At 28.9% G+C, this 17011-nt stretch overlaps 1 protein-coding gene across 1 annotated transcript in view; it reads left to right on the top strand.

The window, feature by feature from the left end:
* The window catches only part of LOC106473946 (guanine nucleotide exchange factor VAV2-like), a 106517-nt gene that overhangs the window by 84534 nt on the left and 4972 nt on the right, over positions 1–17011 (top strand). The window contains exons 20-22 of the mRNA XM_022379379.1: positions 3010–3103; positions 4446–4554; positions 11593–11738. Of these exons, the coding sequence (XP_022235087.1) occupies positions 3010–3103; positions 4446–4554; positions 11593–11738 (349 nt within the window). The remainder of the gene's footprint in view (positions 1–3009; positions 3104–4445; positions 4555–11592; positions 11739–17011) is intronic.

Here is a 17011-nt window from a genome sequence, read left to right as displayed (position 1 = left end):
ATAATGGCTAGTTCCTGCAGAAGACTATTGGGCCTGCAGCCTTTTCTGGAATTGTCTGACAGTTCTACAACAATGTACTCATACTTGACATTCAATAATGTTCACCATCCATGAGAAAAAGGATTTTATTGAAATTTTAGTTTAAAAATGAGCTATCATCACAGCATTACATCACACAGTAGGTTTTATTGAAGTATTTCTTTGTAGATGCAGTTATCAATGAAAGTGCCTTGCTTTTCTGTTGCAACACTCGTTAGATTTTCACTAAAGAAAAACAAATAATTTTTTAAAGTTTGTTTTTGATTGTTTTATATTTGAAACTTACTCTATTCTTTGTAAATTTTATTGGTTAAATCTGAAACATATCATTTTTGTGGAAATTTCAATTGTTTTATTTATTTCTCAGCTGTAAAAATACTGCCTAGTTATAAAAATATTACCCAGTTATGATTGGTGATGATAAGTGCAGTAGTTTCCGAGATCCGAGTTTTGGACGTATACATCGCAAGCTCCATTTTAATAAGAGGCATATTACAGAATTACTTGCATAAGATGTCATAGAAATTATCTGTTTGTACTTTCTGGTGTGTCTGTTTACTTATTGGTAGATTGTGTACAATTAAAGAAATTCTGTTATATTTTTCTACAGAAAATTTATTGTTTTTTAAGCTATAAAATTCAGAAATATCAGTCAATTCTGTTACTAAACATGATCACAAAATTAGAAATGAAACTTGAATTTAATCATAATATAGAAAATATTCATTCAGTTGTATTCAGTCTTTTTCAGCTTCTGCTTGGATGATCTGTATTTTAGGCATCCCAACAAAGTCAGACTTTCAGCAAAACGTGTATTAGTGGGAAGACAGCACAATACTGTTTCAAAGTAAAACGTGTGCTAGCTCAAGTTATACATTATTATTACACACTAAAAACTGCAATTTCAAGACATATCAGCTCTCCTCTGCTTTCTTAGGTCCAAAATATGTGGTAGCACAGGCGCCAGTTCCATGGGTGGCCAAGTACCCCGAACATTTATTGATGCAAGTGTTGCCCTTAAAGCCCTGAAACTGTGCAAAAAATATGTTTATCACCTTCATCTATTTGGAAAAGTTGTCACCATTGTGTGATAGTTGATAGAGGAATTGAGAAATCTTAAAATAAGTAAATTACTGAATGTAGGCAATAATGACACAAACACAACCTGTAATTTTTTTAATTTTTTCAAAAAATATTTTGAGATTTTCTAGCATATGGTTGACTCAAATACTTAGTTTCAATTACGTTTTAAGTACCAACCTAATAAACATCCTTACATTTGCACTTGTTGCTTAGGGAAGTATACCAAAAGAATGCTGTTCAGTAAGGAGGTGAATGTATTAACAGAGAAAGAAAAAAGAGTCTAAATATGTTAATCCCAATCTGGATCACAGTCGACATTTGAGGTGTCGAGTGCATACCTTTATATCATATTTCAAAATTTAAGTAAAAATTGACACTTCCAAATGTATTTCACAAAGAAATTTTTTTCTGTTTGATCTGGAATTTCTTTTGACTTCAGTTTCATAGATTTTTATATATATATAATTTTTCTGTCCTTCTCAATCTATAGGTTTATGATTGCTATGAAAGTATCATCCCTTGAGAATATAATTGTCAATGTCTTGTTTCTCATGAGATTTTTGATCTGTGATAATAGTTTTGTTATTACAGCCATTCATTGCCACCCTTTTATAATATTGCAACATGTGGCCTGAAACTTACTAAATAAGTTTTGAAAATAGCTACAGGCAACATTTAAATACAGCAGAGTATAGATTATACATATTTATATGTTTCAATAAGTATGATTTTCAATGTAGGTGTAGGTATTGAGGTCTGGCTTTGTTTCTTTGATTTTTCTTGGGTGTATGTTTCAAAAATGGTAAAGAATCTTTTGCACATTTCTAAGGTCATCATATTAGATAATAAAAAATATTTAATTTTCTGTGGAAATGGAATTTAGCAATAGAATTTTCTTGGTTGATGAATCTGTGTGAAAAGTAAACAGTAGTTTTCACTATCAGTGTCTACCAACACTAGGTATACCAGCATATTTCTGGACATCTCGTCAAAATACTCGACATTTAAAACTTTGCCGTAAATGCTATCTGATAAATTAAATATTTTATTTGTCCCCAGTAAATGCTTTAAAATTACTAATTAAAGTGGAAGGATCCACATCCGCGATGAAGCACTGATGTAAACTTGTACTTGAACTTCACGGTACGGCTGAAGTTCACCTGTTGTGGCTGTTCCGATGAGGTTTCCTAGTGACATTTATTTATGCAACAGAAAGAATCATCTCACATATTTTAATATTAATACCATTTCGACCTCTACAATAAACCAACTATAAAGTTAAACAATCATTCTGTAAGGTTTGAAATGATTTTTAAAGTGTCAGTTGTTTGTATTGATACTGATGTGTAATATAAATAAATAATTGACATACACGTAGAGAGAGTTATGCATACTTAGAACATTACATAAATTGTTAGTATTTATCATGAAAACCAGTGGACTTGTTAGATATGTTGAAATGATTTAATACACAAGTCACATATGCCTATAATTATTTCCAATACTATGAATTTTCATCTGTGTTTGTGTTGATGGAGCATATGTTAAAATGTTAGTGTTAACATGTTGTTTTTCCAATAGTTAAACATACTGTAATAACACTTGTAAACTAATAAGAGTCATAAAAAGTCCTTTTATATACTGTAGATAAAATGTTACTGTATATTTGGCATGCTACTGCTAATCCATTGGTTTTGACCATTTAAACTAATTTCACTAAGCCTAGCTGCTAGAGTAACGTGATGATTCTGATATTAAAATAAGTTGTTTAAATGTATATAAATTTCATGTGTTGTTTGTATAATATTCATACATAGATTATATGAGGCTTACATAACCATAGGTTTCTTGCTGTTATGAGAATTGTTTTTATTTATTTCTTTACAGCTACAACAACCAAGTTAAACACATGAGAGTGTGTATGACTGAAGATGGGCAGCATTTCTACCTTTCTGAATCTAAATATTTTAAGACTATTGTGGTATGTAACTCTCTAACTTTGTAAATAAGTGGTGGTAACATCTTATAAGATATAAGCTGTATCTTCAGTCTGTAAAGAATGAGCACAGTGAACCAAATATTGACATTAGTACTTGATAATAAAAATGATAAAATCACATTAATATTATCATTTGTATTAGCTATAGTAACCAATAATTTTACCATTGAAGCCCCTTACATCTTTATTTTTATCTGGTCTTAAAGTGATTTATATTAACTAATTTTCATACATACTGCAAATTAAAATGTATATTCTGCCAGATATGTGTCTTTCCTCTTACGTTACAATTAAAAAAAAAATATTTTTTTTGTCTTTCAAAATTTGTGGTGCATACTGGAGGGATGTAATATACACAGCCACACTTCCTATACAAACACAGAAAACCCAAACCCATTTAAAGTTGCTATCTTACAAAAAAAAACAAAGCTTTCAAAGAGAGAAAATATATGGAAGCTATCCTCATTAACGAAAAAAATCCAAAAATCTACAGCCAATGGGTTGGACATGTAACTAAACTACCATTCAAAAAATGACATATTATACCAATACACTTGACTTTGTTACTTTCAGTTTAACACTTGTGTAGTCTGGAGTATAGCACATTCTTACGATTTGTTTTTAACACTGCTAGAAAACTTTTTATCCTTCCCACTTATTATTGTTTCTTAGCAGCTTCTATTTTCCATGTGTTTTTTTAGCTAGTCATAAAACATATTGTGGTTCTCTTTATTTTTATATCTCATATAAAAGTAATATATTTCCTATGTTAGTATAGTTGTATAGTTAGTATTATAACTATACTATAATATTAGAACAATAACAAAACAATAATAATAATTTATACATTGGTAGATGCATGTTACGGCAGACTCGAGAACTAGAATATTACAAGCAGTTTTATAATTTAACAAATGTTATAATATCAAACAGTTGTGTATATTAACCCTGATGAAGCCACAAAGTCGAAACGTTGGTTAAAATAAGAAAAACATTTTACATATATCTAGAATATAAAACTCGTTTTTCTAAACTCTTTATTAAAGTTTTAAAATATGTTATTTTAGGCACAGTGAACATAATAACACAGTAGTAGCTAACTCTAAGCACTGCAAGGGGATTTTTTAAGTCGGTCAAATATTTTAATGTAGGATTTAAGAATAACTTACAAAAACATTTTTGCATTGGAAGGTTTCGATGCTTTTTCTTTTCTACATACTTGAATATTTGTAATTACAAATCTGACATCACTTTAGTTTCATTTTCAATGGTTTTCTTGTTTTAAATAAATGTGTAAGTAAGTGATAATATTTTTGTGTTTTAGGAACTGATCAAGTGGTATGAGGAAAACACCCTAGCTGAAAGTTTTTCAGGGCTCAACATAAAGCTATTAGTTCCTTACAAAAAAGCTCTTAATCTGACTAATGGTGCAGGTATGAATTATTTTTAAACATGCAGAATAAGATGAAAGATTACATAACTTTAGTGTTGATTATGTATTGTGAAAGTGTTTCTTAAAGTCTGTATTTTAACCTCTTAGATACATATCAGCTCTGAATTAAGTTTTAATTTTTTAAAGTAAAGGAAAAAGTTAAAGGGCAGTACAAATACTCATTGTTTACTTTTTGCAAGTTTTGTTTTAATCAAAATAACTAGGTCTTATGGACTGATAGCCCATGTTATCATCACAGTGAATGTTGCTCGTTTTTGTTTTCTACAAATGTAACTGTAAAGTGATGCATTACTAGTCATTATGTAAAGTTTGAAACACTTTTTGTCTGTTAGTGTTGTTCAGGTTAAACTGTTAAATTCTTTTCTCTTTGGTATTGTCCTTGGATATTACCTATACCTTATATTAAAAACTATTTAATTTTTTTGAAAAAAAAAGAAGGATTCTACATTTAAAAAAATACTTAACAGAGTTGCAGAAATTTTATGGTAAAATATATCTAACTTAAGCATTTCTCCAACCTTTTCCTCTTAGTCATTTCCACTTAATTGGCAAGAAGGTTTAGGAAAGTATCTGATCATTCTTTAATCCGGAGGGGAAAAAAATGTATATAAAGATGATTTGTAAGATGTTTGACCGATGTTTATTTTATTGGTGTTTCATCTGTAGTTACCATTTGATGTCTTATTTACCTTTTACTAGAGTAAATGTATTGAAAGAAACTCGTTAAAATTATTTTACTTTAAATGATTTTAAAGCATTTCACTGTGAAACAATTTTATTGAAACAGTTTTTTTCATTTCCTCATGGTCAGTCAATTTCATTTATGAGCAGATAGTGTGTAGGAACATTATCTAATGATTTGTTAATCCAGATAAAGAAGAAAATAACTTGTAATAAATTTATTTGGAATAATTTTAGCCAATGTATGTTTTATTGGTATTTCATCTGTGGTTACTGGAGCACTTATATTGATAATAAATCATAGATATGATTTTATTTGAAAAACTCTAGATATCAAATTTTTAGTTCTAAATGGTTTTACAAAAACTATGGCTACTGATTCTATTGCAGTAAAGGGTTTGGAAATCATGTAGTTATATTTACATCTGGGTATAAAAGTGACATCAAGCAGTAGAATGTTCAACCTATCAAAAATACTTTTATTTTTTTGTTTATGAATTGTTCAATACTTACATAAAAAAGAAGGAAATAGCATTACTTCAAATATACGTCAGTACCACTCTTTTATTGTAGGATGCATAACTGCTTTACTATGGACAGTTTAACCATAATGAAGTCTTTACTAGATAAAAGTTATAAATAAAAGATTATTATCATCATGAAGTGTAATGTAAGATTTTTCCAAATTAGTATCTTTAAAATACTATGGAAATTCCAGGCTGTATGTTTAATTTTGATACTTCTTTTTTTTGGCAAATTCACGTTAATCCTAGTTTGTTAAATGACGCTCTTAAGGTACTTAAAGTATCTTAATGCCAGTTTATTTAGAATATAAAATAATAGTGCCATCAAAACTGCCGATGAGAGTAACATGTTGTTTTTTTCTTTCTAATTCTGTTAAGCATTGTGTTACATTATTATCACTACAAAAAAAATGGAGGCAAATGGATTTGTCGATTTGTGTAATATATCTTAGCTCCATTACTTATTGTTATCAAATAGAGTGCTAACAGTTAAACTTGATCAGTTGTGTATTGCAGTAGACATATTCTATTACATTTAATGGTGGTTAAATTTTGTTTTATTTTCACTTACTTTAAATTTTTCTTAAAGTAATTTCTCGCTAGTCTCACGTATATGACATATTTCTGACAATTTTGTTACATTGAAGTTCTGTGACTTGTGTTTCTGAAAGGCTAATCATTCCGCATGCACCAACAAAAAAGTTTATTTAAGAAAAACTAATTTATCTGTCCTTACTGCCATTAAAGAGCAATGTTGCATGTTTAAAGCTTTACTTAAAAACTGTTTATTTAGTCTTTGATTAACCTACTGTATATAGTTATATATATGTATGTTAGTAGAATAAAACTTTTAGTAAATTAATTGTTTTTACAAAGCTGAAAATTCTTTACGTATATAAAATGATATTTATGCTGTTACAGAAAATATATGAAAATGTTACACTGATAAGAATGTTAGAAAGTTTGAAAAATTAGTGAGCACCAAACAAATTGTTATTAAAAAACAAAAACATTTACCCAGGTTAGGAAAGTTTTCTGTAACAAGTGTTGTTGTAAGAAACACTTTCTAACATGTGTCTAGCTGTGAAAAAAATTGTAATAATAATAATATTTTACTGTAAGAAAATATGATATCTGTGCCTGGCTGTGGAAAATTTGTTGTTGTAAGAAAATTTTGTAAAAAAGCATTTTACAAAAAAAAAGATATAAAAATGAGTATTTTACTGTTGTAAGAAATGTTTTGGATATTGTACCTGATTATAAAAAGTATTTAATAAATATTCTTTTGGCTAAACTTTGTGTAATTATCCTAGTTATGAAGATCTTTCTGTGAATAAATGTTAGGTTGTTGTAAGGAATATTTTAGAGATGGTATCTGGCTATAAAAAAGTGACAATAAATTGAAATTTAAATGTTATTAAATACTAACAAAGTAAATTATAGGCAGGTGAATGCCTTTTCTTTCATAATCTATTTTGTAGCACCATCTTTTAGCTATTAACTGTCATTGGTCATAAAAATATTCATTGTATATTAGAGTCAGTTGTCAAAATATTTGGGCACCCTTAAATAAGAAAATTACATTTCATAGCAAATAACATTTGAGCTTCTGTTAAAGTTGATATCATAGATCCCAGTTGTTACTGTTGTATACCCTTTATTCACTAAAGACCAATTATATTTGTATTGATGACCAGTATTTCATTTATTGAATATTCACCTAAATTTGCTTTGTTTCTTTGAATTTCAAATTTGAGGATGTGTTCAATTGTGACACCAGTGGGGAAGAAAAATAAATTTAAATCATTATAATTAGATACGCAGTAAAACTATTTTTATTGAGCACTAATGTTATCAAGTATGTCATACCAAGGCACATAGCATCTTTATAATTGCTGTGCAGCTTATCTGTCTGTAAATACTTGTCTGATGCTCTTTGAAAGATAATGCTTCTCTTACATATAGGTGAGAAATGGCAAATTTATTGTATTCTTGTTTTATGAATTATTCATGAAGTTGAAAGTATTACAAATCTAATATAAATCCTTTGCATTTTCTTGTAAATTTCAAATAACAAGTTATATTTAAAATAGAATTTCTATCTCCAAACAGTTCTGTCATTGAAGATGTAAAAACTTCTGTAGTTATTAATTCTGGATAACTTTCAAAGATTAACTTACTTCTATAAATTATTTGCTTGATCTGAGTAATATTTTTTTCTTGTACTTGTCTAGACTTTGCCTTAATTTTAGTAGTCACTGTTTTATTACAAATAAAGAAAATTATGTACGTTATCTAACTATTCTGTGAAGACATTATGAGCTTTTAATCAGGATCTTAAAACATTGAATAGCTTTATAGTCGATTTAGTATTTCTTTATTTGATGTAATCAAAAATATGTTTGTAATATTATTCTTAGATAAAGCTTTTTTTCAAACTCATGATTTGCTTATTTTCTGGTTATTTGCAAGTGCATATACACACACACATAAACATATACAGAAAAGCTGTCTTACTTATAAGTTGATCAACCTACATAATCATATTATTTGGGGCTGTTGGTCAGTCTACACGGTTTTTTGGGCAGGTCTGTCTTAAATATATCTTGTGATACAATTATTTTTAAAAAATACAGTTCTAAGAATGGAATAAAATTTTGCACAACTACCTGTTTATACTTAAAACTTTGAAACAAAGTTTAGCCATAGCAAAGCAACATAGAGGTTACTCATATGTAAGGCACTTAAATGTTTAGTGCCTTATTAATTGTCTGTAGTGATTGAAAAAATAGTTCAATTAAAAACCATTCAAGAACACTGAGCATAAAAGCATATTTTATTTTTATTTTTTTACATAAAATGGGCACACAGAAACTACAGTGCTACATTTGGTGCTGTGTGTAAAATTATCTAGCATTTTAAATTAATCAAGTTAAGAAAAAATTATATAGAACGGCTATTTGTTTATTGGATACTTCCTTAAAACATTAAAATATTGGATCAGACATTATATTTCCTTGAAAAAATAGAAATGGGGGTTTGTTGTTTTTTTTGTAATTAAGCACAATGGGCTATCCGTGCTCTGCCCACCATGGGTATCAAAACTTGGTTTCTAGCATTTTAAGTCTGCACACACACTTCTGTGCCACTGGGGGTCACAGCAAGAGAAAACTAAAATTCTCTGAACATACATGATTATTCATTATAATAGCATATTATTGTTTAAAATTATAATAACATTCATGGTATCATAGAAAAGTGAGTTGTAATTATGGCTTCTGTTTTTCTCTGTTTAATTTGAGCCATTTTTGAGTTATAGATAGATAGACTGAAACGTTTTGGACTTTTTTTTTTTTTTTAAGGATTTCCCTAAAATTCCTATCTATACAGAGTATTCCATCAGTTATACCCATATGAATTTCCTCCATGTTCACTTAACCTTTGATACCAGTTGTTAAGTATGGGTAAAATATTTAGAACAAATTGAAGCTAGATGCAAGTTGGGAAAGGAGGAACATTAAGCAATTAGTTGTATTCAGAAATGGGTGAAATTATTATGGGAATAATTTTTCAGAATTTTACTGGTGTTTATTAAGTATATATCAGTTCAATTTTTTATCACTTAAAATTAAATATCAAAAGCCATAGTTAAGTAGTGACGGTCACTTGTTAAATAAAATTTATTAACTATTAACAGGCTTTTTGTGGTGAAAAATAGTTTATTTTAGTGCTGTAAAACATTATTAGTAATTCAAATTCGATGACGAGGAACCCACTTTGAGACTAATAATGGCTGGAGACGGCTTGAATGGGTAATGAAGAAAAACTTTAATATACTTTGGTACCTGATGATGACAAAACCTTGTCGAAACGTTGTACATTTGCTGTTATGTTAAACTTATATTAAAGTTTTTCTTCATTACCCATTCAAGCCGTCTCCAGCCATTATTATTAGTAATATTTTTAGTTTGTAAAAAGCTGGTGATAATACTTTGACTATAATATGTTTACTATTACATGTATGTCAGCTCGACCAGGAGAAGGTGAACTGTATACTAAATAAAGTAAACATAGGGTAACCATTATCAGCAAAAAAGGAGTACTATTGTCATGAACTGGAATTTAAGATTTTTTTTTCAATGACATAATTGCTTCTTTCAAGATTGTAAAGCCTAAGTGGTATTGTTAAACAACTAGGGTAGTTCTGAGCTACGTATGTTTCAACTTAGAACTTTAATGCATGCCAAAAGTTACGAATATTCATTTTCTATTGGTCACAATTATTGTTTCCATTTTTGTTTTTTGTCTTTTTTTTTCACAATACTTATTAAGGGTTTTTTTTTGCGGTGATATAGAATCAGAATATATGCGGGAAAATGAAAATGTTTGCATTTTTCCATAAAATTCTTGAATCAGAAACATATTATTGCAGTATGGATTGCATCTCTAAAAAAAACAACCATGAATGATTAGAAAGGCAACAAAAATGTCGTTAGTTAAAGATTGCCAGTAAACTGCCCACATTTTTGTATTTTTTTTATCAAAAATGAAATGTTTCATGTTATCATGCTTGCAGTGATATAGCACATTGGTGAAAAAACAACAACAGACATTTGTGGTTAGTGCTGACTACAGACAGTCCTTGATTTCAAAACTTTAAAGTGAAAAATTGAATACACATAAAAATCACTAATGTAATTGTAGTCTTTGTTTTGTTCCTGTTACATTTGCCTATATCCCTCCCTTTCCTATACCTAACTGATGCTAGTCTTTGCATAGCTAAGATGTCTTGTCTGTATGTTACCAAGTATGACAGACTGCGATAGTTGAGTACATTTTGCAGCAATAAAAAAATAAGACATCTCTCCAAAAGGAAGTGTAATAATTGTGATAAAATTATAACTTTAGGCTATTTCACCAGTTTCAGTTAAAATCAGAATCAACCGTTATCAAGGAAGCTTTTGGGTAGTTAAATGATGCCTTGTTTTTAAAAAAACCATTCTCTTTGTTGAGTACAGGGACATAGAATATCTAATAAAGACCTAGTGAAGCTAACCAAAGTTGATTAATGAGAATAAATTTACTCTTTATAGCTTTTCCTCTACTGTTTTATGGCAAAGAGATTTTTAAAACTGCTTAATTGGTTTTATTTCCATTTCTTTATTCACAAAATGTTATGAATTACCAGATTATGGATTAGCTATTGAAAGAAAAGTTTATTGGGTGAGAACAAAAATTATTCATAGTCAGAATTTTATTTATAACTCACTAAATCTATGCAAAGCATTTATGGGTAAAGCTTTTAAGATGATTATTAATTTTGATACCTGCATTGTAGTCTGTATTTTAAAACTTAATGTTTTATTGTAATTTTCATTCATTGGAATAGCACTTGGTTGATGTCATTATGTAAATAGGTCACTATATCAGGAACAAAATAGTGTTAAATACTGTTTTAAAATAGACGTACTAAATCTGAAGAATAAATATATCTAAAAAGCATTTTATAAGAAAAGCATTTATGAACACTTTCTGGTTGTCCAAGGTATTTTTGAAGGAAGCATGCTTATAACTTTTCATTATAGAGAACAAAGTAATGTACTTTAAACCTAATATAAAGAATATATCATTTACCAAAACTTAGAGAATTCTTTATATTTTCATGAAAGTTTCAGTAGATCCCTATAATTGTTATTTTATGTCTAATCAACTTAAAAATCTTTTAGTAATGGTAAAACTGTGTGTCATGTTTGTGTTTTATAGTTTTTGTGTGTAGTAGTCATGCAATGAAAGTCTATTTTTTTTTCCATTAGTGGAGTCTGTGGGACTTGCTGTTGCCATACATGAATTCACAGGTGCTTCCCCTAATGTTCTTTCACTACAAAAAGGAGATAGTGTGATTATTATTAGCAAAGCTGGAGGTGATAAAGGTTGGTGGAAAGGAAAAATAGGAGACAGGGTAAGATTTAAAATCTGTATCAAAGGTAAAAGATAATATATTCACCAATTTTTATACCCTTAGTAGTATTGACAAATGAGAACAGCTCTAACTTAAGATCAATTGTTTGTAACTGGTTAAGGAAACTTTGTACATGAATATACAAAACATATTGTTAGTTATAACATCAAGATCTACTGATTTTCTGAAGCTTGAAAGAAAATTGATTGTTTAAATGTTTTGGTGGTGATATATTTTCATTAAAATTCATTAACTGTAAAATTCCCAAGGGTATCATTACCTTTTCAGAAGGATCATAATCTATATTTTATGATGTTATATGATAGACATCTCCAAATAGCAGCTGTTCGAAGTTATGGCATTGCTAAGGTAACAAAGGATTTTTATAGAAATTCTTGGACATCAGAAACTACTTTGCCAAAGCAACTAAAAGATACAGAAACAAACAAAGCATACACACCAGTGTTTTTGATATGGGCAGTAGATTGGTGATATGACCTTGGTTATCCAAGGTCTAGATCATTTGCTCAGATCAAGGTCGAATCTAAAAAAATTGTAGTTTTAAATTATATTATGGTAACTTTTGTTTCAGTTTCTTAAAAATATGTATAAAGCACCCGAAAAAGTTATTTTTTACATTTTTAGTCATATTTTCTAAGTAATTAAAGTATGTCAACTAAGCTAATGCTGACAAAACTGAACAAAAGCTGTTTTTTACAGACTCTTAATCTCTTCGACCACTTGACCTCTTTATACTCATTCAAAGTCTTTGTATATTTGATACTACTAACTTTTAATATAGTGTGTATATTTCACAAAATTGGGCAGTCATTCAGTAAACATCACAAGTCTTTCACATACAAGATATCATATTTTTAGTGAAGTATTTTTAATAAGCTAAAAAAGATTTGTCCTTGAATATATCAAGTATTTGTTTTAAATAGTCTGTATGCAAAGTGATTTTCATGTTAAGAATAAAAGTACTTTTCTTCACCTCAAAAACTTTGATTTGATTTCTGTATTCTCTAAAACTTCCTAAATACATTTGAAATGTTTGTTTTCACTAAAACTTTATATTTTGTCTGTTATTTTCTCTACCCTAGCTCTATACATGATTGGTCAATTTGACCGACCTTGTAACCACGAAAAAAAAAATCAAATTAATCTAAATTACCCGTTTTCTTCGTTTATCCTAAGTAGCTTTAAACTCTTAAGAGAATACATCTATTTATAATTAAATTTTATTGTTTTATTTCCCTTAGAACCGTGTCTAACTACTATTTGCACCATTATAAGTTGGGGATAATGCAGCTTTTGTTACACTATTGAAATACCTTACTCAAGAGCTGTTCATGTGCGTGCCTTGTGAAATATTTTTATATTATTATTATTAATTTTACTTAATCTAACCTTAACTAACCTAAAGAGATCCCTATTTTTCCATTTAAGTTACTTTTATTATAATAAATAATAAACATGAAAAACAAGAAATAAAGTACTCACCTGAGTATTCTTTTTTTTTTTTTTGCTGTTGACTATTGATGACACTTAACCCTACTTTTTATACTAGTGGTAGTAGTGCATTAAATAATTTTTATTGACTTAAATAATGCACCAAACAACATAGAATAATAACATGCAAAAAGCAGACAATTTCCTCTAACAATCACAGTTTTTCTGGTTTTCTAACTATGTGACAAGAGCTGCTACAAATTCAACCAAGCTAGTCATTACCTTTCCCGTGGGAACAAATCTTGTACTACAAGTGAAATTGATGATTATCTGTTCCAAACACAATATAAGGTAATATGTCATTTGATAGATGAAAACCATGGCTTTCTATTTGTTATAGTAATATATAATTAAAGAAAAGAGATAACTATTAACAAATCTTGAAAGAGAGGCTGTGACATGAACCATTATGCATCTTTTGCCAGAAACAGAACTAGTACAAACAATCTAATTGCACTTGAGATTCTTTTTTTAAGGTATGCTGAGTTAAGATCCAATGATACAGTGAGGAAAACAGCAACTGAAAAACAGGATGCTCAAATACTAGCAGTGATTTCCAGAGATCTTGTGGCTACAGAAGCTCACTATCAAAGAACATGTTCCTGGGAATATACAAGAAAGAGGAAAATTCCCACACTTTCCTCATCTGATAAAAATCACGTATCCATGCTAAATATGTTGAAACAGAGAGACAAGCATTTGGAAAGCTCTTTGATTTTATAAGACATGACATTTTTGATAAATCACAAGTTATCTAACAAATAGAGATGATAATCTTCTTGAATGGATGTGTGCTGGTGGCATTCATGATGTTAACATGTCAACAAAAACTCGCATCAGTAGGAAAAGAAGTTTGGAAAAAGTCTTCACTTCCTGACAGATGACAAAGGCTGGGTTTTGCTTTACCTTGAAATGATTAAAGAAAATTGTAGGTTGAAAGAGAAGAGAAGAATTAAAAACAAGTGTGGAAGAATCGTGGCTTCCAATGCCATCAGACCTAGTCATTTGCTTGTCTAAAATGACAGTGTCTCTTAAGATACTCTTTCATTGCTCACTAAGAGGAAAAGATGCAATTAAGAGTGACAGAGTGCATAAACTAATTGAAGCAGTACTTTGTGTGTGGAGTCAATCGTGCCAAAAAGAAGACTCCAAAATACATCCAACTATCATATCCAATTAAGTCTTTAACTGGTTGTGTAGAACTGATTAGACTCGTAAGTCATTTAAGTCATGGAATTTCTTATTAATAGGTTGAGGAGACAGACACTGCACTGTGTTTATGCAAGTTTGCAAACTAAAGCGAAAGAGGAATTGCTCTTCCTGAATAGATCAGTCCATTTATTACAACAACCTTTGCCTGGGATAATAGACAGACTTGAGAAAAATCTACCATAGAGAAAATAGGATAGCTGTACAGGCCAGAGAGTTTGGGTCGGATATCCCTCAATGAAATATCATCCCCCAAAAGTTAAACATTAAAGTCTCTCAGCTGCATCTTTGGTCATTCACACAATGTAAGTACAGGACAACAACATCCATCTCGCAAAGTGATAAAATGCTTCGGTAAATCAAAATTTCTGCAGATGTACTGGGTTCAGTATCCTTGCATGGGACACAGGTGAAATCTCACAAAGCACTGTACATATTTTCCTAATATCAGTGCCCCAGCCAGAAAGATGTCTACGTGTATATGTACTTTACTAATTCTATGTACATCAATGATTGTAAATGTCATTTTTCAAATATTCATGCTTTACATTTTTGTTCTAAAAGCCAAATACCTTTCAATTAGGCACCTGTAATTATTGTTATAATAGTTTATTTTAACAATACTCTAACCATTTTGAAAACTAACAATATATTGTCTAGACATGTAAGTGTTTTCATATTTAATGTAGAGTGTATTAGTCATAGCCAACCAATGTGTTTTTGCTGAACAAATAACTACAAAGCTGTGTGACATATTTAATTTTTTTTAATTTATAGTTTGAGAATAAACCATAAACTCGTTTCTCATGCAAGATAAAAAAAAGAACATTATACACCATAAAAAAACATAGTGATTTTTAATCAACATACAATGAAGAAAAGCTATTTTAAATGGATTAGTCTCAACCTTTGTGAATGAACTTTACCTTGTATCGTAAAAGATAACCACTAATTAATTGTATATATTTTATCATATTCCTGCAATCCATAATAACCTGATGCTTTATCTAAAAATGTAATTGCAGGACAGATATGGAAACAAAGTAGATGCTGTAAATCAGTTTTTTTTCAGTATTAAATTAACATTCGGCAAACAAAAGTGTTTTCTTTCAGTTAAAAAAGCAATGCTAGCAATTCCTAATTATCATTTCCTTTTCCTTTGAAGAAAAAGTAAACAAAAATTATGAAATAAAGTTTTTTTATCTTTACAAATGACTTTGACCTGTAACTACAAAGGGCAACTTACCATTCTATTTAAAATGTTTCAAAGTGTTAAAATCAATATTAATTAGGTGTTATATCATACGAAATAGCTTCTTCAATAAATGTTTTTGTAATTTTTTTAAATCACTAATTTGAGCATATTCTAAACAATGAAGATTTTCCTGTATGAAATTAACATTTGGCTGGCAACTATGTTTTGTTTCATTTAGACAATAAAATTAACAGTTCAAAAATATACTTTTCATAGGTTTTTTTATATAATTTTTAGAAACTGAGGTAAAATTTTACAAAATAATAAAGACAAAGAAACATTTTTTTTAGATTTGACCTTTACATATGCAACTAACCTTGACCTTGGATTTCTAAAGTTATATCAACAATTGATTTACCATGTCAAAAACATAGATGCATACTTTTGTTTGGTCCTGTATCTAGTGTGGTTAAATTTCTAAAGCTAACTTAAATATTAAAATCTTATAGCAATGATATCACTTCTAACAGCTACTATTTTGAAATGTATATCATACAGCATCATAAAATAGGGATTATAGGCTTTCCAAAAAGACATGATAAGTCTTTGTCTGTCTGAGTGATAATGACTAGCCTATCTAGTTGTTTGTTTTATTGAATTGCAAAAGAAAACTACTGGATGAAAAATATATATATAGTTTGGAACTTAAAATGAACTTTCTACAGATATGTAGCTTCTGAAAATAAAAATATCTGATTTTTATATGTGATATTTACATGAATTTGTGGCTTTGAAAATTCAAAAAAGATTTCATTGAGGTATATATTTTAAATTAATTGAAAAAGCTTAAACCTTGTTTTATATTTCAATTACTGATTTTTATGTTTTCCTACATAATTGTAGAACTTTCCTATAAAGTTTTTATTTTATAAAGCTAAATTTGTTTCTTTGTGTTGATTTGGAAAACAACACACAGTGTCATTATGTTTACAATCATTGGCATACAATAAAAATGGCTTTTTTACCATACCAAAATTATAAGCAAGCCAAATCTTTTTCTTAATTATTAATCAGAATGTTTTATGTAATGTATGTTATAAATTTTAAACCCATTTTATTTTCATTTATTAATATATTTTTTACATTTCTCTTTGATGATTTTCTTTATTCATTCAAGCAGTACTTAGGCTTTTAAGGCCTAATGCAAACAAGGTCTTGTCAGTAAAATGAAACCTGACAGGGTCAAGTGCAAAATGATTTAATTAAGCCTACTTCTTCTTGTTTTACAAAAAATATTTCTTTTCCTATTGTACTCAAAGGAAATATTAAAAAATCAAGACTGTACTTGTGGTTGAAG

The sequence above is a fragment of the Limulus polyphemus genome, unplaced genomic scaffold (assembly GCF_000517525.1).
Source record: "Limulus polyphemus unplaced genomic scaffold, Limulus_polyphemus-2.1.2 Scaffold135, whole genome shotgun sequence".
Taxonomy (NCBI): Eukaryota; Metazoa; Arthropoda; class Merostomata; order Xiphosura; family Limulidae; genus Limulus; species Limulus polyphemus.
This window is presented reverse-complemented; position numbering and strand designations above follow the sequence as displayed.